A 27,776-nucleotide genomic window follows, 5' to 3' on the forward strand; every position below is an offset into this window, starting at 1 on the left:
GCCTATGTCCTGAGATCGATTGATTGCTTGATGCGAACCAGACAGCAGCAGAGAGAAATCTTCTGACCTTCTAGTGAACCTTGGCAACCCTTTTTTGTTCACAGGGACCACAATATTGTCCCCACCCCCGCTCTTTCCTTATCCAAAAAAGCTAATAGTGATCCCCAACGTTTTTGCCAGCTTGGATGATCTTATCTTATTCCGACTGGCTTATTTCACCCAGACCTTCGTTTTTCTCGTGTCCATCACGCAACATGTGATCTTGGCAAAACATTGATCCTTTCTGGCTTTCTCGCCCGAAATTGGACCGCCGTATGTTTTGATCCTAATCCTTCCGTGCGTTTCAGCAGCAGCAGCGTACTTGTCCAAGCCATTCTATATCCGTGACTTCTTCGTTCCGGGGCTTCACCCACCCCCACCTCCTTCCAGCCAATCTCCCTTTCTCCCCGCGAATTCCCGACGACGCGCAGCCCGCGTATCCGACTCGAAACCACCCGTAATCCGGGTAAGCGTGGACGGAACGGGCCATTTTTTTAAGCGATTTGCTTAGCTCAATAGCGGAAATTCAGACATTAGTTAGACCCGCTACTTAATATACAAGCCACACCTTAACTGCATTGGCATAATTTATCTCGAGCTCCCTTTTTTTTTTATAAGCTCCTTTTCGAAATTTGGTAGCTCTGTTACATAACTGAGGAGGTTGACCTTGAATTTATTAAACTTGGGGATACATCAGTAAACGGTGCATCTTCCTCGCCACAGGAGCCGACAATTTGATGTGGCCTCATCGGTTTTTTATCATCTTTATAGCTTATCGGATGACATCAATAATTACTCGTTGATTGGTTGATTTATTCAATTGGATAAGGTACGTGGCCGGCCGGGTAATGAGCACCCACTAGAGGCCGATTATACCAAACTAGAGCCGTGCATCATCAAGCATCTAGGCCTAGAACACCAACAAACAAACAAACAAACAAAAATTGCCAAGTAGAACTACGCATCATTTATCATGTCATAACGTACATTTGTAACTTGTAAAGCTAATACACTCACGCTCCTATCCGATCGGGAAGCGATGAAATTCACGAGAACTAAGACCGATCGCTGAAGAGGGCGACGCCCCTCGATCTTTCCCTTAGCTCATCCTATCAAGAAGTGGTCAGACGGCAACCGATCTTTTACGTTTGAGTCTTTTCGGGGACCACCTCTTTAAGTAATCGAAGAAGGAACGCCGTGATTTTCGATACACCCAACTTGAGAAATCAACTTGTTATTGTCCGCTTCGAGGCATGATCGTCTTCAATAATTTGGGGGGTCAAACTCGGTGATCCCCTCAAAGGATGGTGAGTGCAACGTATGGCCTCTTGAGCAAAAAAGTCGAACGACGGCGTTTGCTCAAATCTACGGATCACCAATCAAACGAGATAAGCACTTTGTCCGAAAAAATTCCAGAGGCAAAAAAGAAAGGAAAAAATAAAAATAAAAACACAATTATATAAAATAGCTATCAATATAATTAATGTTAACAAGTGGTCGGTAAAGGACGATGAGCATCCCATGATGGAAGCCCTCATTGCCAATTTTGCCATTATTGGTCACTCGGGGCGGTGGCCTTACTTTTTATTTTGGCTCGTTCCTACCAACCTAAAACCTAAAATTATAGGAGGGGAAAAAAAGAAAAAAAAAAAAAACAAACACAAGAACAAAAAAAAAAAAAAAAGAAGAAGGAGAGTTCTTGGGGAAACACCAAAACGGACATGTAACGTTTTCAACCCTCCTACCATCTACATTGGCATGTAACGTTCACGTTTCTCTAACCGAGATTCCGAATCGAAGTCGCCGGTCCTCGTAAACTTGTGCCGGCATCTTCCCTCGCGGCTTTTGACTTTGAATGTTCCGAGCGAGCGTGGGATTTTACGATGTCCGATATGGACGTTTTCGGAGAAGAAAAAAAAAAAAAAACATCGATAGTTTCGGCACATAGGGTATCTTCAAGAGCAGAGTGAGATAGATAATATAAGTGGTCATTGAGGTAAGAGATGAGATAACTTAAGTTTTTTTGCTCCTTTCATATTCATTTTTTTTTTTTTAATGCTGTTCAATTTATAAAAGGCACAAACGTACCGAATGATTTGGAGGGACCGCTGTTTTAGAAATGCCTAATAACGCTCCTTTGACCTTAATTGCGAATTTGCACTAATTAATTTAATTGGTGTGGCGTGGTGGCGGTGGTGGGAGGGAAGGGGGTCATTATCTAGAGTGTGAAACATCCTTAAAAGTCGTCGGGACCGATCAACTCGGACTGTTCACCCGCCAAAGCTGGAGTCTCAGCTCCCCGACAAGAAAGACAAGACGCACTTCGTTTGGACCGGCCTAAGGACCGGGTTGAACTTTGATGTGCCCGCGATCGAGCCTGTGAAGAAAAAGTTAGCCAACTCCTATGTTCTTTTCTTCTCTTTCTTTTCGGCCTTTGGAATCGGGGAACGTATCGCAAAACAAAGGGCCCCGTTTTGATCATATGGGAATATCCTCAAATTATCCTGTTGCTTTCCCCGTACGTCGGGGGAAAAGAAAAATTTCTACGCAACCCGTTTCGCGACCGTGCGAGAAACGTTACAATCGGACTCATCACGTTACTGAGTCACCGGCTCCCGCGGCTTCATCTTGACTATGAAGCCCGGTATTCATGAGTTAGCTGGAGAAATAATGATCCATTTATTGGGAGAGCGTGGCATGCGCAATTATTAACTGCTCGGTCTCACATTAATTTTTCGATGTGGGGATTCTCCAACACGATCCACACGTACGTCTCGACACATCAGTAGTGAGTTACTCGTCATCCAATTTAACATCAAACGAGCTATTATTTCATTTCTCTTCCGATCTCTCGATTTCTTCATCTTCTTCTTCTTCTTTTGGGCTATTTACTTGTCGGAGAACTTAAATCATGAAGACAAGGATCCATGCAAGAACATTCTAGAAGTGGCTGCACGTTTTGAATCATTGGTTGGGCTCCGTCGTCAATGCAAGAAGGAAGAGAAAACCGAGAGGGACTTGGCCGGGGGGAGAAGATAAGATAAAGCGGCGTTAAAAGGACCGTCCAATTGCCCGACCCAACGCACCACTCGCGGCTACTCACCTTCTAGAAAGTCAATCCTCGATAAGAGACCAAGATGGAAATTTAATACCTCTCTTTCTAGAAGGCCTCTCTTGTTGGCCCCACACGTTCCTCGTCTTTTAACGGAGCCACGTTCTCCTGTCGTAAAAACACCGGATTTTAATTGATCAATTCCCTCGGGGACTCCGCCGTTTCATGTTTCCCCCGTCGTGTGTTCTAGAACGAGATGTGGCCGATCGAAACGGGGTGAATCGGATTGAATTCGAATCGAATCATAAAGAATCCAACCTCTGATAGATTTAGTTTGATAAAAAAAGAAAATAGATTTAGTTAACTCGTTTGACCCATTTTGCATTCAATGCAAACCTAGCAATTCATACCCAAGCCGATCGAGGTGAAAATGTGAAATAAGTAAGCACGCGGGAGAGAATGAAGAGAGAGTTGGGATTGGTTCTAAATAAGTTGTAAACTCATTTATGGCTTTTTTTTTTATCTATTTAACGCCCATATTTTATTTAAATATATTTATAGTCCATTTTTTAAATATAATCAACCCATATAACAATTCCGACTTTCATATATGAGATCTTTTCTATGTGGATTAAGGAACGTGCTTACGAACTATTTTGATAGGTTTAGTCGGATGTAACAATAAGATGTTGCTACCGATTACCTTAAGAATATTGGTTGAACATCGGCACAAAGAAATTGTGGTTTCCAAAGTACTTTTTTTTTTGTGTGTTAACACAAGGGTATTCTTTTTTTTTTTTGGGATTTTTTTTGTCGGTACGCTGGATAGATTTAATGGGAGTACTCATTAATAGGATCCAAATTAATTACGTTTGATATTTTCTATTCGAATAGGATTTCTGCAGATCACGTCGACCGCTATCATGAAAAAATAGTCATCTATAAACTTCATCAACTTTATTGGGGTATAGTTCATACTCCCTATCGACAAGAAAACTCGAGGATGCCACTCCAGAGGAGTCGTGAGGACAGCGCTCCCGAGCCGCCGTAGGGTTTTTATAGTTTGAGCTCGGATTTTATTTATAGTTTGGGTTTGGGCTCATGAATAGCTAATACTATTTATATTTTTTTTTTTCGCTTATAATTGAATGATTAACGGAGATGTGCGACATGCTAATTATAATTGAATCATTTACTATATATAGTTCTAATTTAAGGGCGAACCATGATAAATCTGACGTCTCGATTTCCTTCTCTCGTCTTTTACGCTTTGTTTTGTGATAGTTTGTGTGCCGAATCCTAGGAAACGTTTCACAAATGATCTGCAGTACACGAGCATGAAGCACGAGGATTACAAATTCATCCGTGGGCACAAGTCCTATCAACACCTCATCCCAACCACTGCACTAGATTGGCCTAACAAACATCTTAAGGAATCTTACAAATAGGACTCGATAAAGGTGTGGACGGTTAGTGTGTAGTTATCATGTTGACTAAGCTCGCAATTTCCCTCCACCACTCAGCTTCATAAACTTTGATTTGAAGCATTAAATTATGGGTTTGCTTCTGAAAGAGAGAGAGAGAGAGAGAGATGCTTGGGGAGACTTGCATAATGTCGTTTAAATAACTTGAATTGTCCGTATCTCTCTCTGTATGACAAGAACATCATGTGTATTGTAACACCAGCGAGGACAATCTTGAAGTGGTGTTCTTTCTTGACCGATCAACCCTAGTGATTTTTCAATTGCATCCTATCTTTTTCAAATCATCATTGACGTAATGTGATATATCTTCTCTCTATTATTTATCCGTCGGTTGCAGACAAAAGTGATTTGCGAAACGAAAATCGAGGGAATCGATATAAAAATCTCGTTAATGAGAGATTGATGAGGCTTGAATTGATTATAAGAAGTGTTGATTTGTCTCGCGATATCAAAGTTCGAAGATTGTTTGTAAATTATGACACTGATTATATCTAATGAATAGAGGGTTAAGGCACGTGCTTTTGCTTAGCATCTGTGATTTGCCAACACAAGAGGATTACTTACCATGAAATAGGCACGAGAGACTGTTACCTCAAGAACATGTCATACTATCGCCTTTATTTAACGTTAGTTCTAGGGGGGGAACAAAAGAAAGAGGCAATTAGGAAATGTTAGGGCCACTTGCAATTTTAGCTCGCGTCTTACTTGACGTACCTTCTCGAGATGGAATTCAGTTCGGGATCGTGCTCAAGCGAGCTCGTGATCCTTTTGCTTATGTTACTTCGGAGGAGGATCAACAACCAAATGACGATTCGATTCGATTCGGCTTCTTCGATTGATATGTCATGCGAGTACTTGTCTATTTCGGTTTGACTATGGGGTTTTCAAGATTAGGATCCGGTTATTCAACATTTGGAAACCTTGGGGCTTGCTTTACAAGCAATTGACCCGACTCATCTTCAGATTAGATGTCTAGTCACCCCTTCTTTTAACGGCTTCAAAAGAGTTCTAAAACCACGGGGATTTATTCAATAGCTCATGCCAGCAGATTGTCCCTAATCCAGCAAAAATCAGATTGAAAATTCTCACCATGTTTTTTTTTACGTGCGGTTGAGCTTATCAATGGAATAGGGAGTGGGTCAAAAAGGGTCATCAACCACAAACCATGGGTTGCTCATTGTTTGTTATCGATTCATGATGCCCTTACATCGAAAAAAATAGAAAGAAAGACAGAATTATAGTGTGGAAATATATGGTGTGGAGTCGAAGGCAAAAAATAACTTAGGGTTGGTTTATGTAAAGGAAAATTATTTCCGAAAAATTATTTTTCGGCAATCCGGTGTTTCGACAGCGGAAAAAAACTAATCGATTTTAAGAAAGATGCTTTCCATGGATTGAAAACAACTAGTTCAAATCGGGAGGAAACGACTTTTCCTCCCGACAATAAGAAATCACTTTCCCTAAATCACCCAACAAGTGAAAACTAATCCCCATGAGAAAATGCGTTGTTTTATCATGATTTTTTCAGTAAAACAAACGCACTCATAATTATGAATTGTATTTATTAATCTTCAATTGGATTGCAATGTGTCTGAGAAAAATCTTGTTAAATAATGTTCATATCAAGTGACGTGTTGATTATACTAAAGTGAATATTATTCGATTTATCGGCTCTTCTTGAATTTATAGCGACCGGTGGAGCGGAGAAATCGCTTCGCGAATGATGCCAATTAGCGTAGTAATTGTTGCATTTGGACTCCCAACCGCCCCGTGCCCAAAAAAAAAAAATTTGCAAAAAATGAAAGTGAAGAAAGCCTTGACCTACTTAGCTTAATTTTCTCAAAAGTCCGTAGGAATTGAAGCGAAGTTCAATTTTACACGTCAATGTTGACAAATTCGCACAACCTAGTGCTTAGTAGCTTGCCAAACCAAGGGCTAACTTTAGGCGTGACCGAGGGTGAGTGTGGGAAAAGAGAGAGGATAAATTTGGTAATGACGTCCAGGAAAACCAAGCTGAACCCATGGTGTTCGAATGTAGAGAAACTATGTATCAACCGAATACGTACGAAAGGGGTAGAACTGTCTCTAATATCAATCGATAACAAGAGACATAAATCAAAGTTCTGATCGGACCCAAAGTTAAGGACGATTAAGTTACCCAATGCAAAGTTAAAAGGGATAATCTTCGGAGGAGGAGGTTAATGCAATTTTTCCTTTCTTTCTTTTTTTTGATTAAGTGTGTGAAAGCCTCTTTTGCTAAGCGAGAACCCTAAACCGCCCACCACCGTTACTTCGACCACAAACTATTCGTCCTAGTTCGCCAATATTATAACATTTCCCCCCCATAAAAAATCTCCGAGACAGGAAACTATTGCTAATGATTAACAACTCATAATCCGAATTAATTAGAGGGCACGAAACGGCAGATTCCCATAGCCGGTTCGACACGTGCACAGTCCGCGTGCCACGTGTGCAAGGGATGGCAGTCATCGCTCCGTTTACGGTCGCCTTACCAAGTACCCAGTTACCCACAGGCTGTGGGCCACAGCGTAAGTACGCAGCCGCACATCGATACGATGCAGTCGCGCGCACCGTATAATTTCTCTGTCCTCGCTTTGTGTGTGTGTGTATATATTATAGCGTTCGTTCTCGTCATCTCCATCATCCGTTACCACTCACCGAATCGCCTCTCTCTCTCTCTCTCTCTCTAAGCTCGCAGGCTCTCTCGCCAACGCGAACAGGCTTCGACATTTGAATCTCTCTCTCTCTCTCTCGGTCGAGAAACTTCGAACCGCGGGCTGAACGGGGAAGGGCGTCGAGCACGTCGCGATCGCACGCCGAGAGCTCGCTCTTTTGCATTTCTCGGTACGTGACTTGCTACCTCCTCTCTTTTTTGGTCCTTTGAGAAGGAAAACGTGGATGGAAGTCGCGAGTGATTATGGGTTTCGATTTGTTTGTTCTTGTTCCTCTCGTCCGATCGTGGTCTTTGTTGGGAGTCCGGGGATGACGCCTGTAGCTCCGTGTGTGTGTGTGTGTGTGTGTGTGTGTGAAAGAACGGGAAGGAGGTGGCAATGAGCTGAATCTTTAGGCGATTCTAGGGCTCGAGAGGGCTTTATGGATGATTTTAGGCTTGGGTTTTCAAAAATTATGGTGATAGCGTTGTATGGAATCTCCATATGCAGTTTGGTTTTCGCTCTGTTTCGCTTCTTTTCTCGTCGAGAGATAATATAGAGAGGAAGATGGTCCGGTTGTCCGCTTCCATCTTCCTCTGCAACTGGCCCTGAAACGATGATGAACCAGATCTTGCGGATTCATTTCTTTCTTTTCAGGCCAAAGCATTGATTTTTGATGATCTCAATTTCAATTGCCTGGCATCCTTAGAATACCTCGTTGGTAATCGATAATTATAGATACCCTCTTCAATTTACCATATATATTTTTATCACAACTGGGAGCGGTGACCGAGTTCGTCATACCTCCCTCAGATCTCTGGAGAATATTGCTCACACGTCCCCTGATGTGAAACCTGGCTCTGTTCTAACTGCGTGCGAGAATCTCTTCACACGCTTTTGCATAAAAATTTATGCTTGAAGGATGGATTCTATCCTTCACGAGGAGTGATTGCGAGAGCATACTGCAAACCGCCCTCCTAATATGTTTTTGCGTCATAAGTTTAAAAGAAATAAGTTAGATTTACGAAGTCTTATGCCAGAAAGTTCATGTGCATAAATTTCACCTGATTCCCTGGGGAAAAACAAACAGAGATGATGAAGAAAAGAATAAAGATCACTTTGTCGTGCGTACTTTCAGTTTTTATTTAGATTTTCGGTCGTCTGACCTTATCCTTTTGATATGATCCAGGAAGGCAAGGAATCTTTGGTCACAGCACAAGCAAGATGGCCCTAGAGCACTCTTTTGTAGATTCTATGGCATCACAAAACCCTTGTGAAATACGCAAGCCATCTTTTGAGAACTGGAAGTCCCTTGCAGCGGCTACTGCCGACTCAGATGATCACCACTCTGGTGGCTTCGAGTGCAATATCTGCCTTGACATGGTGCAGGATCCAGTGGTGACCCTGTGTGGTCATCTCTACTGTTGGCCTTGCATCTACAAATGGCTTCAAGTTCAGAGTACTAATATGGAAAATGAAGAACCACAACCACAGCAGTGTCCGGTTTGTAAAGCAGAGGTTTCACAGGCCACTCTGGTCCCGCTCTATGGCCGCGGTGGATCTACCAAATCAGCAAAAAGCAAGGCCCGGCAACTCGGCATAGTCATACCGAAAAGACCGTTTGGTCCTGCTTGCGGCGTTGATAGCCCGAGATCTCTCGGTGCTGTTTCGAGTCCCCGTTCTGTTCAGCGAGTTCACAATCAAGGTCATACATCCTACCAGTCCCACCTTGGTAACTACCCAGCCTCGCCTACGATTAATCTAGGTGGTGCGTCGACGAGTACGGTGGACCCAATGATTGGGATGCTTGGCGAGATGGTATATGCGAGGGTGTTTGGGAACTCGATGACAAACATGACCACCTACCCGAACTCGTATCAGCTCGCCGGGAGCAGCAGCCCCAGGGTGAGGAGGCATGTGATGCAGGCTGACAAGTCTTTGAGCAGAATATGTTTTTTCCTCTTCTGTTGTATAATTTTGTGTCTACTGTTGTTTTGAGCGTGTAGACCATTTTCGACTCTCCTTTGTCACACCTGTAAAAATTGTGAGGATCTCAAAGGGGAAGTCCGACGCAGCGGTACGGATTAGAAGTTAGAGTTGTATTTCTACTGCTGCAATATAATTTACACGGAAAATTTTACAGTTCAGAGTGAATGGTCATTGTTCATCAGGTTGCTCGGCAATCTTCAGAGCCTAGATTCCATGTACGTGTTACAAAAAGAAGAGGAAAAAAACTCTCCTGTAGCGACCGACAGAAAGAGAGACGCCCTTGGAGTGTTTGACACTCGACAATGCTACCAATTCTAGACATAGATCAACTGTTAGCTAATCAAAGGTAGGTGATTGGACCATTAAAAGAGATGATTCGTGTTACGTGGAAGACGATATTGGCTTGTTGTTAAGTGTTTGATCTCCTCTCTTTGGGACGGTTCAACTGAGAAGATGCTAAGTGTCCGTGTGGAAGAATTTCAGGAAAGTGGTCCAGATGGGAGATACTATGAGTTATGATCAGGGGAGACCATTCCACTCAGAGGGTAATAACTCTTGTTGATGGAGGATCTAGGGCAAGCTATCAGGATGACTCCCGGCGCGAAAGACTACTATACCAAACTACCAGGTAGTCATCGACCAAAGCCGATCTGGGGTCTACCTTTCCCAACTACCGCCTTTAAATTGTCTCTAAATGTATTTCTTTTCCAGAAAGAGAGAATGTAGAGAGAATTTATAGGACTTTTCTCTATCATATCGGGAAATTTCTTCTCCGATCTCTTTTTAAGCCTTTTAAAGTCTTGCCCTGTACGACGCTCCTCAAACTGTCACACGTTCATGTCCAAACAGTAAGTGTGGAGAACCCCACAATTTTGGTACTCCAGAGGATGGTGGTGGGGTTACAAGTTTGATTTTTCCTTTGGTGATGGAACCTGTAGTAATCAAGCCATTCACCATCATCGCAAGGCAAAATGTCATCTTCACGTTTCTTCGTCGTCGCCCATCACCCTTCTAGATAAACAAAGTCACATTAAAAGCGGGGGTTTTTTTTTTTTTTTTTCTCAATGTGTTCAATGCACATGGTTGGCCGCAGCTGGTGGAGGGGCCACCGGTGGCGGTGGCCAAGGAGCCCCCACTATGGAAGCTTCCTCCACAGAGACAGAGAGGGAGGGGGGGGAAGTCATTTGATATGGTTTCGTTCATTTAATTAAACTGTTGTTGACTCCTAAGACTAGAAAGAAGACACGGGAGGAGGGCCAAAGAAATGACATTCCGCTCTTGGCAGTGCAAAAGAAACTTCTCTTTCACTTAGCATCTCCTTTTTCTTTTTTCTGTTTTAATCAGAAGAAAGTTGGCACTTCGCCTCCTGTAATGGTTTCGCTTTGATGGCTAAAGCTTCTAGCTTTGTTGAACGACCTCACCTCACCTCGCGTGTCCTCTTTCCAATGTTACCAACCCAACGCAGATCTTCCCCCTCACGAGTCCGTGAAAACGGAAAGGGGCAAACAAAGGAAGGGTACGTCGTTATCGACCGGTTCATGCGATGCCTCGACCTTTCGAGAAGAAGTGTTTGGGCCGGCCAGCAAGCACCACTTTCTTTTGACAGTGTCTCGAGACTCGGGGCGTAAATCTCGTGTCTTGGCGAACCGATGGCCGCACGAACATGGTTTTATCGGGGTCGCCAGCTTTGGATTGGATGCATGCGGCGATCGAGGAAGCCGAACACGTGCCATAGGCCCGCGACCGGTGGCCAAGGCCGAACCCTAGAGAGTAGAGACCGGGAACTTGTGTGTCCTAATTGTTATTCTCATAGGACGCGCACGGCCGAAGGAACACGCGGAGTATAAGCCTTCAAAAATGAAGGAAATATGAAGAACAAAATTGTACCCTTTGTTGTTTCTTATGCGGAGATGTTACCATGTAATACCAGACAGTTTTAGATCAAATCTCCCAAAAAAGAAAAAGAAAAACTAACCATGAAATGAATGGAGACTTTATGAATTTAGGAAACCTTCCAAAAGTTTCTTGCAGAGATAATCTCAGCATCAAAACGAGTTTCCCAGCTACACAAATCAGATACGCGATAAATCTTTAGACAGCTGAATGTCGGAACCATTTGAGAGGTTGTGCTTTTCGAGCAGGAGCGGTGTGAGCCCCTACCCATTTTTTTTTTTTTTGTTTTACAGGAATAAGTGCACCAGAAGTTTTGACGCTTGTCATCATAGTTGAATTGAGTCATCAAACTTTCAGAAAGTATAATCAAGTCCTAAAAAAAATTTAAAATGTAATAATCAGGTCTTAAAACTCGTCAAATTGGTACAATCAAGTCCTAAAACTTATTAGCATTTTCCGTTTATCAAGTTGGACGGAGTTAATTGAAGGACTTGATCATACCAAACCTAATAAGTTTTACGACTTGATTTCATTTTTCAAAAAAATTTAAATGTAATTATATTTTCGTGATAAATTGTAAGATTTTCAATATGGAATCGATGTAATCTGTCGCACCGAGAGCCCAAGTGATACTTTATCGGACAGGGAAGACATCTTATCCCGTTGGTCCACCAAAATGGGCCTGTCACATGTATTCACTTACTCTTTCTGCAACACTGACATTTATTCCACTCGTTGCCTCCCATGAAGATGCAACAACACATCCTCTTTGCTGTAGACGATGGACCACACCTGTACATCCCGCCCATGTCCGGACTATAATATATCCTTGTCCAAGATAAGCGTCCACCCGTTCTACCATAAAAACCTAAGTAGCACCGACATCGGCATGTGACACGCAACACGTTATTTTTTAAAAAAATAGAGAATTCCGACACGTTAGGACAAGTTATGTACTAAATGTATGTTTTTATTTATACATGAGAAACTATCGTGTATATATAAATATGTCGGCGGTGAGTTTCTTCTTCTTCTTCTGTTAGGAAGTCATGATTACTATTTATTTTCTGCTAACCGAGTATATTAATTTTGGGTGGCTGGATATATGAATTAAATATAATCTACATTTTGACTCCTAATTTATTTAAAATGCTTAGAATTAACCATGTGCATGTTGAAATCTTGGACTCGCGTGTAGGCGTGTCCGGAGCGCCGACCACATGTCGATCTTTTACTAGAGAGTGTTGGAGAATGTCGAACACAATACAGCGGGACATGAAGGCTCCGGAGAGTATCGACACTTCCTAGACAAAACATTAGGGAAAACTCTAAATAAGGGTCTAAAGTGACAACAATTTTTCAAATAAATATTTAAAGTGGACATTGTTAAAAAAAAAAAAAGCATGAAATAGCCAAATTGTCACAAATAAAGATCTAAACTATATATTATTTCAAATAAGGGCTCGAAATAGCTACATTAATCTCAAAGAAGGCCTGACCTCATCGGCCGAAGGGCATTTTCATCATGTACTTTTTTGATTTTGTTCCTTTTTTTCTTTTTCTTTTTCTTTTTCTTTTCTCTTTTGCCTTTTGCCATCTTCCCTCCGCCGGACTCAAGCAACGGTGAGGCTTGCCCTCGCCCGCCCAACCTAGGCAAGAGCAACCCTCGCCCAACACCGGCAATGGCTAGGGAGGGTTTAAAAAGAAAACAAAGAAAAAGAAAAGTAAAGTAAAGTTAAAAAAAAAAAAAGCCTTAGATTTATTTTACTAAAATACTCCTTCTCCAATGGCCGGAATAATTACATGCTCGTCCTATGGCCAAAAGTTCTTATTTAAGACATTCGGCCATTTCACGTTCTTATTTGAAACAATGTCCATTTCGGATCATTATTTAATTTTTTCCCGAAAAACGACAGACATGCCAAGTCTATTTATAGCGTGATAAGTTGCGGCATTATCACGATAAAAGTTTGAAGCATAGAAGCTGATGCCGAAGAATTATCGAAGGTTTACACGAGTTTGCTCAACTGAATGACAAAAGTTCTATAGATTGTTGGTATAATCAAGAGACTCAAAACAAGCGGGAACATAGAAGCAATGCGCCACAGTTACTGCACGACACAAATATGGACCTAACGCGTTTCAATGAAGCCGTGGGGTTCGCAGAAAACAAAACAATTAAGGCAAAAGCTATAGCCGCTTTTCTTGTTGGGCGACATAGAAGCAATGCGCCATCCTCAGATCAGGCTTCAGTTAATGTCCGGACTAGGCCCGGATGGAGGCACGGATGGACCCTTCGGAAGCATCGCAATGAGCGCTGTCAAGCCAGTCAGGATCTCCGGCGAGCTTCGGCTGCCTGAGATCGGGACCGGGACTTGAGAGAGGGGGCGGGCTTCGGTTAGGCGTTCGAAAGACAGTAGCATCATCAGAACGATTAGAAAGCATAGGGCCTTCTTGACTCTCTGCGAGTAATCCATGTTCTCAACCTACTGTGTAAGATTCCCACGTCTGTAGGCATTTTATAGACGAGGGCAATGAGGAAGTCAACGTAGGGGCCGGCGTTGAGAAGTGAGATACAGGTATTAGTACAATCGTGAGTCAACCGCATCTACATTCGAAGTTGGTGCCGGCGAATCCATCGGATGGAGTGGGTGGACATGAGATTCGTGCCGAAGAATGTGTTAAATATTATCCACTGGATGAGTTGTAGAGGCGGCCGGAGCCTATTAACATCGGTCGAAGCGGAGGAGTGGCTTATCGAAAATTAATAACAGTCCTTAAAAGATGGATCCGCTCAAGCAATCAACAATTGGCGATCTGTAGCCGTGTCTGCAAACTAGTTTAATTCAGATGGACGTTTACAACTCCTGTCAGGCTGTACCTGTTGGGAGATAAGAGAGACAGCAGGCTGAGACTCCTCTTAAAAATGGGTATATCTACTTAAATGCCTTGCAGCATCTTGAATTCTTCATATGTTCACACTTCCCTCAAGTTCGAAATGATTCTCCGAAGCGGCGATAACTTTTCATCTTAACTAAGGGAGAGAGAAATCTTCAAATCAAGTTGCTCTCCCTTTTGGCCAAATAAAACATTCTTTCAAGTTTCAATTAAGTTTTGTGTTCAGTAATCTCAATCCGCGACCATCCAACAATTGACAAATAGGGGTGATCGGTTTCGGAGCGGGCACTTCCTAGTCTAGAACTAGGAACCACTCACCAAGTGTCGGTTCCACGAAATGAGAACCGGGAACTGCCCACTTGTAGTCCAATTCTCGGGTGTATCCATAGAACCGGTCTACATGACACAAGAATTGCCCAGCGTAGAAAAACCCTCGGGGGACAGAGCACGGGAGACATGTGAGAGACTTAGGGATTCCATGGGCAGGTTATCTATTTTGTTAGACCATCTCACGGGCTTCTTCCTAGTTCTTTTATGACAGAGTTGAATTTGCAGAATGTTCTTGGCAATCAAAAGCAATAAAATTTCTAGAAGAAGAAAAGGAATACAGAATACCAAGCTCAGAGACAAAGCCCCTTATACAGGAGTATGCTTCCCATAAATAGAACAGACAACTCTTATTACCTCTCCCAACAGCTCTATACACACGATCAAAGACCAAGACAACAGCAGCTGAAATGCAAAGGATATTCCGACAACCTAGCAATAAGAAGTCAAAACCCGAATCACAGATTTAATAAACGACTCAAAAGATGTCACTCAACGAAAATGCGTTAAGACATCAAGAAGGTTAAAAGAATCGAAGGCAGAGTCAAATTCAAGGTGAAGGAGATGAGCGTACCTTCGTTAGGGCTTTTAGGTCCAATTGAGGCAGAATGAAGGGTGGTTTTGGGGGAGAAGATAAGAGAGCGAGACTCTTTGGATGGCGCTCACTTTAATTTAAGTTTCTAGAGTCAATAGAGACTAAGAGTGAGAGAGCGAGCTGCGAGGAAGATCAGAGGAATTAGGCCGTGCGCGAGGAGAAGAGAGGACTGAGGGCTTTGTGTTGTGAGCCCTCACTCGCTGGAGTGGGGTAAATAGTGATACAAGTTTGGTCTGGATGGGCAGTTCCACACCTGAAACCAAGAACTAGACCGGTACTCAATGATTAAAATCGGAACTGGATCGATTCCCATTGGAACTGCGTAAAACTGGCCAATTCAATCCAGTTCGAATGGTTCCCGGTTCTTTTGCACACCCCTAGTGACAAACACCACAAAGACGACTCCATCTGCTTCAGTCATCGAAACCAGTATACAAACCAGTCAAGACTTGCATATTTTTCAAAGATGTGGGAAGTAATGCAAGCATTCTAAATGCTTGTTCCAAGGACACCGTGATCTTCATTGTGCATATATAGCACTCGTGATGCAGTTCAGCTATGACAATCACCATTTCAGGAAAAAACTGATCTTTGACATTTCAGTAGAGCAGCTCCATAACGTATTTCCTTGTCGTATGGCAAGCAGATTTCACACTAAAGTTTCATCTGACAAGGCAATCTCTAATGGCACAAAGAGCATGTAGAGAAATGGCTAAAAGAATTGGAGTAGGGATCAAAAAATTCAGTTTCCAAATCAAAGTGCAATCACTAATCGTCATTTACAATGTATAAATGTCAACAGTTACGTTATTCATTCATACAACCAGTATATACATTGATTGACGGGAAGCTAGTGGATTCACTATATCACATCTACCTGAAGGCTGCTATTTTTTTATCCTAAAGTGAAATACAAACCTAGCTTTGCTATTTAGCAGACGGTAACAGAGGGAAGCTGTAAGTCAATTTCAAAGGTCTCGGGAATGTTCCGGACTGGCACAATCAACGGCTCCATAGAAATTCAGCAACCTCAGGGGCACCACCTTTTCCTGGGACAAGCAATACGTGCGATATCAAGCTTCTGTATGATAGAAAGATAATGAACTTCTATAAGCCAGGTATCTGATAAACCTCAACCTGCCCTCCTGAATCCTGTGGAAAATGAAACCCTACTGAGCAATTCTGCAACTGTTGAGGGCTTTTCATCCATGCTCTCCGTGCATCGCTCCCTTTAATTTTAAACCTGAACATCTGAAAATTAAAGCTACGTGAGTCGTTTCAACAGGTTAATCCTCCCAACTTGGTTAGAAAAGTTCACATGTGAACCCCGTTGCTGGTTGGGGAAAGGTAAGAGGGTGTGTGGAGTGAAGTGCTTGTGAGGCACTCAAAGTATAGAAAAGAGCGAAAGAAGGTAGAATTTGAAACCTCCGATAAAGGGACAGATGGATTTTCCAGATTGTCTCCTTCAACCATGATGCCAGTGCCTTGGCACTCTGGACAGAACACAGAATGGATTTGCGCAGGTGCAGCTTTCTTGTCAGCATCTTCTCTTGGTTTAGTGCACTTAGGTCCGTTCTTTCTTCTCGATTTCCTCCTCACTTTTGGATTTTCCAACTGACTTGTAGCTATCTCAAATTCGCAGAGAAGTACCCAGTAGATAAGGCAAGAAGTATGAAAAACATGATATGCCTGCAACATACAAAATTTACCGTTCCTCCTTAACAACTTAGACGAACGAATTGGTTGAGCACAGCAAATATGTTGGAATAAAACAGAAAAGAGAACTGACCCCATTCAAGTTTCGGCTACTGCAAGCCAGCTTTCCGGTCTTCATATTGATGAGTGTGGCCACGTCTTTCCCTGGTAGCATCTTTTGTTGACAGATATCGCACATTCTTTCTGCAGCTATACGTTGATGCCGTCTCAGTTCTCGTCTTACAGCTTTGCTTGATGTAATTCTAGCACGCAGAAGCTGATCGTCGTACCTATCCAACATCAATCTCGGAGAACAACCATTGGAAGCTGACGAACATTCTCCAGACAAATCACACTGGTTACTTAAAGAGTCACTTATGTCCTCCGGGTCAGAAAAAGATTGCTTCCTTTTCCTATCGTTGTTCCCACCATCCTCCAATGCCAGCAAAGGACTAGAAGATAGCAAGGTCTTTACATCGCCAAACAACCCTTTCCTACCTAAATCATAATTGTAACCTAAAGTCACAATGGCAAAGTCATGCTTTGGAATCTGTACTGGATCATCGTCAACAGGAATCTCTTTGCCCAACCATTCACACCATATTCTACTTATACCATTCAGCACCTCATCTTTCTCGAGAAATCTCGCAGCAATCCGTCCGACACCCACCAGTTTTGCATGTAAATCACAGATCTCATCTTTGACCAACGCATCTGGAATCAACAGGTAGCCATCTCCTCCATCACCATCCAAACTCCCTACACAAGAACTAACTTGACCACCCAAGTGAGCATTATAAAGCCCATCATGCCCATTAGCTGCGTGCTTGGAGTTTTCATCATATTGAACAATGGCAAGATTTTCATTCTTGTCCAACTCCAGTAAACTGTTTTGACCGCCATTTGCAATGTCTATTGGCTTATCCTCCTCAGCTGACTGATCAAAGAACACAACGCCATCATTGAAAGGCCATGGGTTGGGTCCTAAGAGCGTGACCTTTGCAGTAGCTAATCTCTCATTGTGGAGATTCCCCTTGAGGTGATCAAACAACACTGAATCACCATAACACGGCGACAGACACAAAGTACAGAAGAAAATGAACTTCCCATTATCCTCACGAAGCTCGACATAGGTGTGCCCCTGTAATCTAACGTTGCGAAGAACTGTTCTTGCGGCTTGTTCTCTTAAACTGTGAGCATCTGTTCGAGGAAACGATAAAGCCCTCCTCCCTTCCATCCAAGATTTTGCAGTAGAAATGTAAGAAAGATAGCTAAACTTGCCTGGAAGTAATCGCCTTCTCTATATAATCCAGAGTCAGTCCCGATGCCTCCCTGACCTCAAAAGGGGAGAGCCTACACGAGCCATTCTAAATCCCTCCAAAACCCGAAGTCCACAATTTCTACTTCTATACTAGCCTGAATTTTGGTCCAAAGATCCCTCCTATGTTCGGAAAGATCTCAAGTAGCTCGAGAAACCCTAGGAGTTCCAAAGTTTCACCAGAAAGTGACGTAAACATACCAACCTCCACAGAAAGAAAAGAAAACGCAGAGAAACACACTAGCCCCAAATTAAGCAACTTACCAGCCCAAACGAGACGAAACCCTAGGCTGGAGAACCAGGTCCAAAGCAAAGCAAACACCGAAAACCGCAAAGAAATCCCTAGTTTTGGGAGACGCTTAAAAGCACCTGAACGGACATATTCGTAAGCTACCCGGTATCCAGCAACTCTTGGACGTTCGAGGACGCAGGAATTGAGCGAGCATATCGAAGATGATGCACGAATCACGAGCGCGCGACTCTTCCATGGCCATCTCCATCCGGCGCGACGAAAGGGAGGAAGGGAAGGTTGGGGGGAGAGAACACGGAAGGACCGAGGGAAAGTGAGGGAAAATCAGAGGGAAAATGGAAAGAAAATTTCAGATTTGGGAGAGGGAAAGAACGAAGGAAACGGCTCTTAACCGAATTTTGAGAGAGAGAGAGAGAGATAAGAGAACTGCACGGCGCTGATTAGTTTATGCGGTGAGTTCTTCGGAGGGAGCTGTTAAGTAGCTGTCGCGTCAGACCGTCTGATCAGGTGGCGAGGGCCGGGCAATCGCGGTGGACGGTATGAGGAATAGATTCGGATTTCAAGCGGATTATACTTTGGCGGGGAATTATCTGGTGCGATCATACGGTGGGCAGCCACGCTGGTTTTGGGCACGCATAACAACACTTCTCCTTCAAAAATCAACTTCTGATCGGAAATTGATTTGTTTTACTTTTAATCAGAAGCAAAAGTTGATTTTTCTATTTCTATTCCAAAAGTTGATTTAGTTTAGAAACGGTTGAAAATTTCTACTTTTGAAATATTATGAAAATAAAATCTTCTATGAAAAATTATTACCAGCGACCAAAAAATTTCTAATTCATTTTTACACTTTTTAAATTTCTTTTAAAATATTTTTTATTATTAAAAAATATTATTCAATTTTCAAAAATAAAAAATTATTAATTATTTTCTCCTCCGAAAGCCGAAGACGACAACTCAACGGCGAGCGACGGTCGTGGTCGGCGGTAGATTGGGGCGGCGGGTGGGGCAGTGGTCAATGGTTGGCGGCGAGGGGTGGCGGTGGTCAACGGATAACGGCGAGGGTTGGCGGTGGTCAACGACGGAGGTGTTTAGCGGGTGGCTATGGGCGGTGGTTGGCGGCGCGAGGTGGTCGGTGGGTGGTGGCGATCGCCGTCACGGTTGGCCATGGGCGGTGGCCAACAGAGGTTTGCAATGGGAGATGGTTGGCGGTTGGTAGTGGTCTCGAGCGGCGACCGGCGATGGTCTACCGGGGGTGGCCGGGTAGAGGTGGTTGCGGGTGGTGGTCAACGGTGGGCAACAGTGGAGGTCGGTGGGCGCGATCAAAAAGTGGGTGAGAGTGTAATGAAGAGAGGGTGATGTGAGAAGTACTTCTTGAATTAATGAACTTTTTTTAACTTCTCGAATTGAAAGAAAAACAACTTCAGAAGTGAAAATTTACTTCAAAAGTAAAAATTTTTATCAAACGGATTTACGCTTCAAAGTTACATTATCAAACTAATTTTTGCTTCAGAAGCACATTTAGAGTAGAAATCCACTTCCGGAAGTGTTACCATGCACCTCCTTTGATTGCGCCATTCGAAATCAATGGACCATCTGTTATGCTTACATTAGCCGGGCCATATGTGGAAATTCTTCGTTGACGAACTGAATCCCAACCATTAGATTTAATAGGACCCGAAATGCATACGGGCTCCACTAGATTTGATATATGTTCTTTCAATATATTGATATTAATATCTTTGCACGACGATGATGACGTTCTTAGCATAGAGATGATAACCTAGAAAGCATCGACACTCTCTGAAAGCTTTCGTGTCGTATTGTGTCCGACACTCTTTGACACTCCGATACTCTCCAATATTTTCTAATATGCGATTAACATGTGATCGGCGCTCTAGACACGCCAGTAACAAGCGAGTCCAGTATTAGGGCACGGATTTCGACAAGTACGGGATTAATTTTAAGCATTTTTAATAAATTAAGAGTTAAAATATAAATTATACTACCTACCTGTGGGTGGCTTAATTGGTTAAGGCCCATTTGGGATTGTGTGATTTGGCTCACTGGTTCCATGTTCGATTCTCTAATTGAGCACTTGTGATTTAAGTGAGGGGGCCCCGGCGGTGGGTTGCTGTGCTAGTCTCTCCCGAGGAATAGTAGAGGTGCGCGCAAACTTTTCCGGACACCTCGGTTATAAAAAATAATAATATATATAAATTATATATCAAATCACCACAAAATTAATATATCCAACCCAAAAAAAAAAAAAAAAACTAATTGTGAATCCCTAACAAAAGAAGAAGAAAAAGAAACTTACCACCGATATTTTTATATATACATGTATTAAAAATATGTATTTAGTAGAAATGTGTCCCAACGTATTGAATCTCGTGCCGCATGTCGATGCTATTCAAATGATAACAAAAATGTTAAACCTAAACACGCACCACAAATTGTTTACAAATAGAATAAAAGATCTCAAAGCGTGCTCATCAATGATCGGCCATCGAAATTTCACGGTGACATATTATGCTTTGTTATTTACTTTTTAATTTTACTTTGTTTATCGGGTACTTAAAATTTGTTAAAGACTTACAAAGTATAAATTGTGATATATATATATATATATATATATATATATATATATATAGCATCTTTCTTTGGATAAAAAGAAAAAACTCTTATGATAATTTTTTTTTTTGCCTCTCATACAAATTCCCTAACTTTTAATCCGACGTCAAAATAGAAAAAGCTTATACCATCAAGCGAGAATTATTATCATTTTTCTTATCCAACTGTCATTTTCAATATCAATTTAATCTCCAACTCTCCATCTTCCGGAAAATTCCAAGAAAATATATTTTGCTTCTCGATTTCCCTTTGGGTATCGCCCACGGATTCTTTTTCTCAAATTTTTCCGTTTATTTGGAACGACGAAGATTTTATGATTAAAGCAAACGGCACAATTACCTAGAACGACTAGCGTACGCGTTTTGTCAAAATCTTCAGTTCATTTGGAAGCTAAAACTTTCGACAGAAAACAGAAAGCTGTCCGAATGTCACATATCCTTTGCAAAAAATTGAAATCTCGAGATGAATCTCTCGGATGTGTTAACGAAAAACTCATGGCCTTTTCCTACTCATGCGCGCCCAGGAGCTAGGAAGTGGAGATGGGTCGAGGAAGCAGAAAGGCCTACTACTGCTACAGTGACAACCTCAAAACTCAGAACCTTGAATTTCTATCGATATCGACAAGCAATCCATCGGCGGGAGTCGGCGGAATGTTTTCGCCATCCCCTCACCGTTCTTCGTTCAGATGAAGATGAATCCCCGCTCCTCTCCAACCAAAAGAGAGAAACAGGGGGGCGAATATACCAGCGCGAACAGGGCCAACAAAATCGATTTTTATCAAACTTCAAACGCAATAAAACTAGAGAATCGATCGGAAAATCGTCACTTTCAGAAAGAGCAAGAGCAGTCTAGAGCAGATCTAATCTGATGACCAAAGAGGGCTCCCTACTACTACTACTACTACTACCCGACCCCAAAAGGAAAAACACAAGACAGAGGCCTATAAAACAGAAACAACAAAACAGTAAACGGAAAGGCTAGATCTTTACATCGAAAGAATCGAAACCCACGATAGAAACTGAAAGAGAAGAGAAGAGAAACATGTGTACGGCGAGAAGAGCCGAGGCTGCATAAGGAGGTTGGGGGTGTGAGAGGGGATCAGCGTCGGATGTTCTTGACCTTGGACCAGCCTTTCTTGCAGGAATCCCCCACGATCTTGAACCCCCTCTTGAACAGGACCTTGAGCTCCCTCGCTCTCTCCTTCACCTGGTCCTCGAAACCCGCCATTGCTGTGTCCCTTTCTGCGAGAGCGCAAAGAAGATTCTGGGAGACGGCGACGCCCAGACAGAGCAGTACCACAATTCTGATTCCCGATGTGAACCTCGAAGGTTTGGCTTTTATAGATGAAGGCCCTTTTCTTTTCTGGACCAATCGCAGAGCCGCGCGGACGCGAGCTCTACGTGTGTCCGGCCACGCTGGATCCTATCCTCTCTTTCCTTCCGTATGTTGCCGTTGAAATTTTGAGGGTTCCCATCGTGCGGTCCAGCTCAGACGGACACGTGGAGGAAATCGGGTGGTGGGGATTGGGAGATCGCGTCTTGGTGAGGGACACTTTGATTGCGGGGCGAGGAAGTATCTTCTTCGGAGGGGGAAATTTACGGGCAGTCGCAATTCGTGGGCCCCATGTGGACCACTAATGTCGCTTTCCTTCGGGGGAGCACATGAAGCTCCTCGCTGTCCCTTGGGCCCACCCTTTAGCCTTAGTCCCGAACGGGTGGGCCCGATGTTTTGTTTGCACGCATCATTTCAATTTTCGACACATCAATTGAATCAAGTACGAGAAAACGGATGTGTTCGAAAACATAAAATTGTGCACTCGGGAGAGTAACTTTTCATACAAGGCATGTAACAAAAGATGCATAGCAAGAGAAAAAGACCACTCCAGAGATAGTCTTCACCCGCCCCTAATCTTTTTTTTTTAAACCTATGCGCCTGTGTCGCCGGATTCACTCCTCCTTCGAAAGAGATAATTATCTCACAACATGTTAGAAAACTAACGACTCTCGTGAAAAGCTGGAGGTCCAGATTTGAATTTGAAGCTTCAACGTTGATCATTCGTCATCTCTTTCGTTAAGTGAGCGGAAACGCAAGAAGTTTAGCTTCAAAAAGAAGGGCACAAACCAGCACTGTCATGTGACGCTAATCATGATTGGTGGAGATCACCATCGATAACCAGCTGGAATTGCTCCTAAACTAGCCATACATCGAACCTTTAAAGTCAAACGATTCCGAGTTGACGAAATCGACGTTCAAATTTTCGAATGCTTACTGTCACAAGCTCCAATCAACCAAAGCACGTCATCTTCCAGCGGTAGTAGGTATAGGTGGGGGCCTATCATGGGGCCTGCCATTTTTTGGACGACAATCCCATCTGGAACATTCCTTGTGTACCCCCACAAATCTTGGTGGGACCTTTTCAAGCATCGTTCTTTTGAAGGGCACACAGAAAAGAAAACTCGACAACTGGATTAGTAAGATAGCCTGGAGTTACGCACATGAGTTACTAACTTAAGCTAATTACCTGTTTGATTCCACTTATATTAGAGCAAGAAAGGTGCTTTCTCACCAAAAGAAAGAGTTCTATTCAAATTTTCATATAAGTTATAGAGAGAATGATATGTAAATTCACGTGTCGACATTTGCATTTTGCAGAAGTTCCGAGTGTTTTGCATTTTCAAAAAGTCGAAGCACACGGGCCATGAAATTCTGGTTAAGCAGAACAATATAACCTAGAAGTCGATCCCAATCAATCCAAAATCTTTTATAATGTATATGTTATCACGAGTATCAGTGCGTTGTACAAGGAATGAATGAGGAAGGACGTACTCAAGTCTCCGCTCCAACAATAAGAGCAGCCGAGAACGCACCCGATGATGAACAACTGCAAGGAATTCTCGCCCGAGAAGTGAACGGCGCTGAAGATAGCGGAGCTGAAGACAACGGCTTGCTGCCACTTCGATGTGGATGAGATAGATGTCAGCAGAAAGCCCCGGTAAACAATTTCTTCCAACAAAGGGGTGATGATGCAGTAGACAAGAACACAAGCTGCTCTTGAAATGTCGCTGCTTAGAAGGATCTCCTTGAGTATGAGATTGTTAACGGCCTACAAGCGTATACATGAGAGAAGAAAGTTACCATCTAAGGATAAGATCATACCTCAGAGAATTAAGACAGAAAGTTAGCCACAGTAAATGCTGGAGGCACGTTTTTACGATCCACAGATATGGAAAGAAGAGCAATTCCAGTTGGGTGGAAGAGAATCTGCTGAACTATATGCCACAACAAACGACAAGCTTCAACTTACACCTTGCTCAAGAGATCTCGAGGGTTAAGTAAATACAACACAATCTATATGCCAGACTTAATTCCCCTGTAGTGGTAAAGACTTTGTCCCAGTTGGCAATCATCCTGCTAAATAAGACAACTTTGCCTTGGTATTGCTCCTGAATGCACTACATTCTAGTTTGGCAACAATAGCCAACTTCTTATTGGCTTACAAAAGAAGACATTGCTGTCTTCACAAGCGAAGGTTCGAAATTGATTGACCTGTGGGCATCTGATCCCTATGTAAACCCCATAATGGACAATCTTACTGCTGTCCCACATAAATCATGACAACACAGCTGTAGAGTTTCAACCAGATAGAAATGGATAAAGCTAGGAGAGGTAGTTCAAGTTTATTGTTCCAAAGAAATAAATGTCGGAGAAATTGAGAGTAACTCGTGGCTGCAAATCATCTGTCTTTCCTTCTAATTTAAACACGTCCTGTTTACAAAAGAAATTGATCAGCATCATTCTAGATTGTAAATGCAGTGTGTCAATCAAATTAAGATTTCGCATTTATGTTCCCGTTCCTCTTTATGAAGTCTGCCGACCACATTCCATGGGTCAATCTTGTAGGCAACAAAACAAGAAAACAGTAATAGAGTCTTTATGCTAGCTCGCAAGAGTAAATTTTACTTGAAATTGAGAAATAGCAAGTACTATGCTCATGAGACCAACCTTAGGCCCGACTACTCTGTCGGCGAAGAATGAGATGAAGAAAACCAAAAAGATGAGTGAGCAGAATCCTACTGCCGAGGCCACCCATGTTTTCATCCCATTTGGTGACCTGTTACTTTTGAAGAGGCTTATCAACTTAAATAGAGGCTTGGCAGTGCACTTAAGGAGGCAAACAGTTCCAATGAACTCAAAGACCTGAATTCCAAGTAGTGACAAAGCCTGCAGTATAAGCAGAGAGGGATCAAGCAAACCATCAATACAGATAATCGTTCCAATATCATTAGCAAACAGATTCCATTGAAATTTGGGCCAAAAAATTTGTCAAAGAACCTTAGCTTGATATGATGATGATTCACATTGAACTTGCACAAATGAAACTTCTGACCAATATACAACATACTTGAGCGGTAAAATATCAAACTGTGTTTGTGAGGAGGAAAAACAAACGGCGTTACAGTTAATGTGCTTGGATGAATCCAGAATCGATCCACCACCAAAATCTGGTAAGTTATTCAGGACATCGAAGAGGATAACTATATCTCACAGAGTTTCACCTCACGACTACACTGAAGTAATTAACTTCATATTCTGTGAGGTCACAGACAGCATCCAAGTTCCAATCAGACCTTCTTTTAAGTGTCACCATTGGTGGCACCGTCATACATGCGAAAATGGATTTACATGTAAGGCGTGTAATCATAGCAAGTCTTGCAGGGGTACAATTCACTAATAGGTGTATTCGACAGGAAGGGAAGATGACCGTCATTGAGGGAGCAAAAGAAGTTCCTCCAATAAAGCATTTTAAATTTCTTGATATGCAATACTCAAAATGACACAAGCTGTTGACAATAACAGGTGATCAATCATGCACACATGGTGGAGAATCACACAAATTCTGCAAGAAAGCTTGAAAATGAAGCTTAACCTCTGTCTGTGGATCAAGAACAGGCCGGCGAAGCACATGTGCAACCACGGACAGACCTCCAAAGCTCAGAGGAATATGCAAACTGAGCAAGTAGAACGCAAATGTGCTCCACACACTCTCACCGTCCCATGGAACATCCGACGCCAGCGCCGGAAAACCCTGCAAAATCACAGTCAACCACCCCGTTTCAATAACAATCAGCCAAGGCTAGACAAAAATTAAGCAGGATTTGCTTTCGTTTTCGCCAATAGATATTAAGCACGCATGCACACCACCACATAAAGAACATTCTTATGTAAGAAAATCCAAAAGACCCCATGAACGATCCGGGTCAAATTTCATTTCGAAGGAAGAAGCGTTCAGAGGTATGGGAAAAGCAGAGGAGCTAGCAAAAAGCGATTCTACCTGAAAAGAAGCTTCATGGGTGTCCTCGTCCTTGGAACAACGACGTTTCGGAGAAGCTGAGGGCCTCAACTTGGAAGGGAAGAGAAGAGGACATGGCGAGGGAGATGCGGTTAGAGATTTGCCCAAGTCTCTGCATAAAATGATCGGATTGAGATAAGCAAGAGGTGGATGAACTAGCATCATCCGCCAATTCCGCAAGAGAATCTAAATCAAATCGAAAGGAAGAAGCTTTGCGAGCATGGGTTGGTTGTCGATTTGGAGTATCTGTTTCCAGACTTGGATCAATTCAGTGGCATGGAAGTTTTGGTCTTTTTCCCTCAACGGCAGAAAAAGAAAGGGACATTTTTTTTTTTTTTTTGCCGCGGACAAATAACGCCGGATATAATTCTGAGTCTGATAAGAAGTGATTCAATTAATTTTAGTGGTGATTATAGTTTTTATACGAGACAAGGCATGAATTTACTCGCCAAAGCTGACAAAATTTTGCGAAACATGCTCAAAAGGCAGAATAATTATCCAATATAATATTATCTGCAACGAGAGAATGAACCTTGTCCACACCCATTTGATAGCTGATGCTAAAATGCCCCGCGAATTGAAGTTCTGGAACTGTTTGTCAAAACGTAGGAGCGGCCGAAACAGGTCTTGGGGGAACCACCGTCAATGGCGGCGAAAGTGGAGATCTTGGAGCTTAAGAGGAACTCCCACCCCAACAACAACTGGGACAAGATATTGAATGAAGTAGTGAAAATGGAGAAGAAATTGTTCCCGAAGCACGAGTCTCTGGCCAGATCATTCGAGGAGGAGCTGAGGAAGAAGAACACCGGGCTGCTTTACTTGGAACTGGACGGAGAAGTCGCGGGCTATGTCATGTACACTTGGCCTTCTTCACTGTGCGCCTCCATCACCAAGCTCGCAGGTTCTTTTAAAAAAGCACCTTTCTTCTTCTACCATTTAACTGGTCATGCCCGTCACCTGCTTGACGGAAGTCCTAATAGAGTCAGGCACGTTCATTTCCCTTTCGTTATCTTTTTACGTGGTTCTCAATCTTTATGGAAAATGCGAATGTCCCTCACCAGTGAAAGAGAGCTGTCAAAGGCAAGGGCATGGAGGGTCGTTGCTGCGAGCGGCGATTCAGAAGTGCAGAGAGAGGAAAGTACAGAGAGTCTCGCTTCACGTGGATCCCCTAAGGGCTCCCGCCGTGCATCTGTACAAGAAATTGGGGTTCCAAGTCGACGCCTTGATCCGAGGCTACTACTCTTCGGATCGCGACGCCTATCGAATGTTCTTGGATTTTGATGCGGACTGATTCACTGTCCCAAAACGATGTCTTCATCTCAGGCTCTTGAGTTACCGACTAATTTAGAAAGAACTGGGACCGACTCCATTCGATGCACATGCAATATTATCGATTGGAGACGAAGGCTACTGAGTTTTTTTTTGCAAAATGTTCAATGCTTATTCAAATCTCTAATTTTCTTTTTCCGATCGAATCTTTGTACTTTTTGCTTTTCTTTCTTGAAAATGTAAATGAGCTTGTTGATGTGGTCATTAATTTGGCGTTTGCATCAAAGGTAATATCGTACATTACAAGTTTA

At 42.7% G+C, this 27,776-nt stretch overlaps 4 protein-coding genes across 5 annotated transcripts; 2 read left to right on the forward strand and 2 right to left on the reverse strand.

The window, feature by feature from the left end:
- The first annotated feature begins 7,233 nt into the window (after positions 1-7,233).
- Positions 7,234-9,417, forward strand: LOC115752320 (E3 ubiquitin-protein ligase RMA1H1-like). Its single transcript, XM_030690463.2, has 2 exons — positions 7,234-7,440; positions 8,437-9,417. The coding sequence occupies exon 2, from the start codon at positions 8,472-8,474 to the stop codon at positions 9,243-9,245; it is 774 nt and encodes a 257-aa protein (XP_030546323.1). The 5' UTR covers positions 7,234-7,440; positions 8,437-8,471; the 3' UTR covers positions 9,246-9,417.
- Positions 9,418-15,311: 5,894 nt separating this feature from the next.
- On the reverse strand, positions 15,312-18,630 carry LOC115752317. 2 transcript variants are annotated; one of them, XR_007196635.1, is made up of 5 exons: positions 16,739-18,630; positions 16,375-16,638; positions 16,087-16,200; positions 15,868-15,998; positions 15,312-15,357 (listed from the first exon to the last, which is right to left on the reverse strand). XR_007196635.1 is itself a non-coding variant. In XM_048270997.1 (5 exons), exons 2-5 carry the CDS (start codon positions 17,879-17,881, stop codon positions 15,918-15,920), a joined length of 1,602 nt encoding a protein of 533 aa, XP_048126954.1. In that variant the 5' UTR covers positions 17,882-18,121; positions 18,227-18,630; the 3' UTR covers positions 15,696-15,917. The 2 variants fall into 2 exon arrangements, 1 of the variants encoding a protein (XP_048126954.1); XM_048270997.1 differs by lacking the exon at positions 15,312-15,357 and having other exon boundaries at positions 15,696-15,998; positions 16,739-18,121; positions 18,227-18,630.
- A 4,962-nt stretch (positions 18,631-23,592) lies between these two features.
- On the reverse strand, positions 23,593-26,502 carry LOC115752319. Its single transcript, XM_048271750.1, has 4 exons — positions 26,179-26,502; positions 25,774-25,932; positions 24,849-25,067; positions 23,593-23,949 (listed from the first exon to the last, which is right to left on the reverse strand). Exons 1-4 carry the CDS (start codon positions 26,359-26,361, stop codon positions 23,608-23,610), a joined length of 903 nt encoding a protein of 300 aa, XP_048127707.1. The 5' UTR covers positions 26,362-26,502; the 3' UTR covers positions 23,593-23,607.
- An 87-nt stretch (positions 26,503-26,589) lies between these two features.
- Positions 26,590-27,631, forward strand: LOC115752325 (putative [ribosomal protein S18]-alanine N-acetyltransferase). Its single transcript, XM_030690469.2, has 2 exons — positions 26,590-27,097; positions 27,258-27,631. The coding sequence occupies exons 1-2, from the start codon at positions 26,842-26,844 to the stop codon at positions 27,485-27,487; spliced, it is 486 nt and encodes a 161-aa protein (XP_030546329.1). The 5' UTR covers positions 26,590-26,841; the 3' UTR covers positions 27,488-27,631.
- Positions 27,632-27,776: the final 145 nt, after the last annotated feature.

This window comes from Rhodamnia argentea, chromosome 10, assembly GCF_020921035.1.
Source record: "Rhodamnia argentea isolate NSW1041297 chromosome 10, ASM2092103v1, whole genome shotgun sequence".
In the NCBI taxonomy this organism is placed as follows: domain Eukaryota; kingdom Viridiplantae; phylum Streptophyta; class Magnoliopsida; order Myrtales; family Myrtaceae; genus Rhodamnia; species Rhodamnia argentea.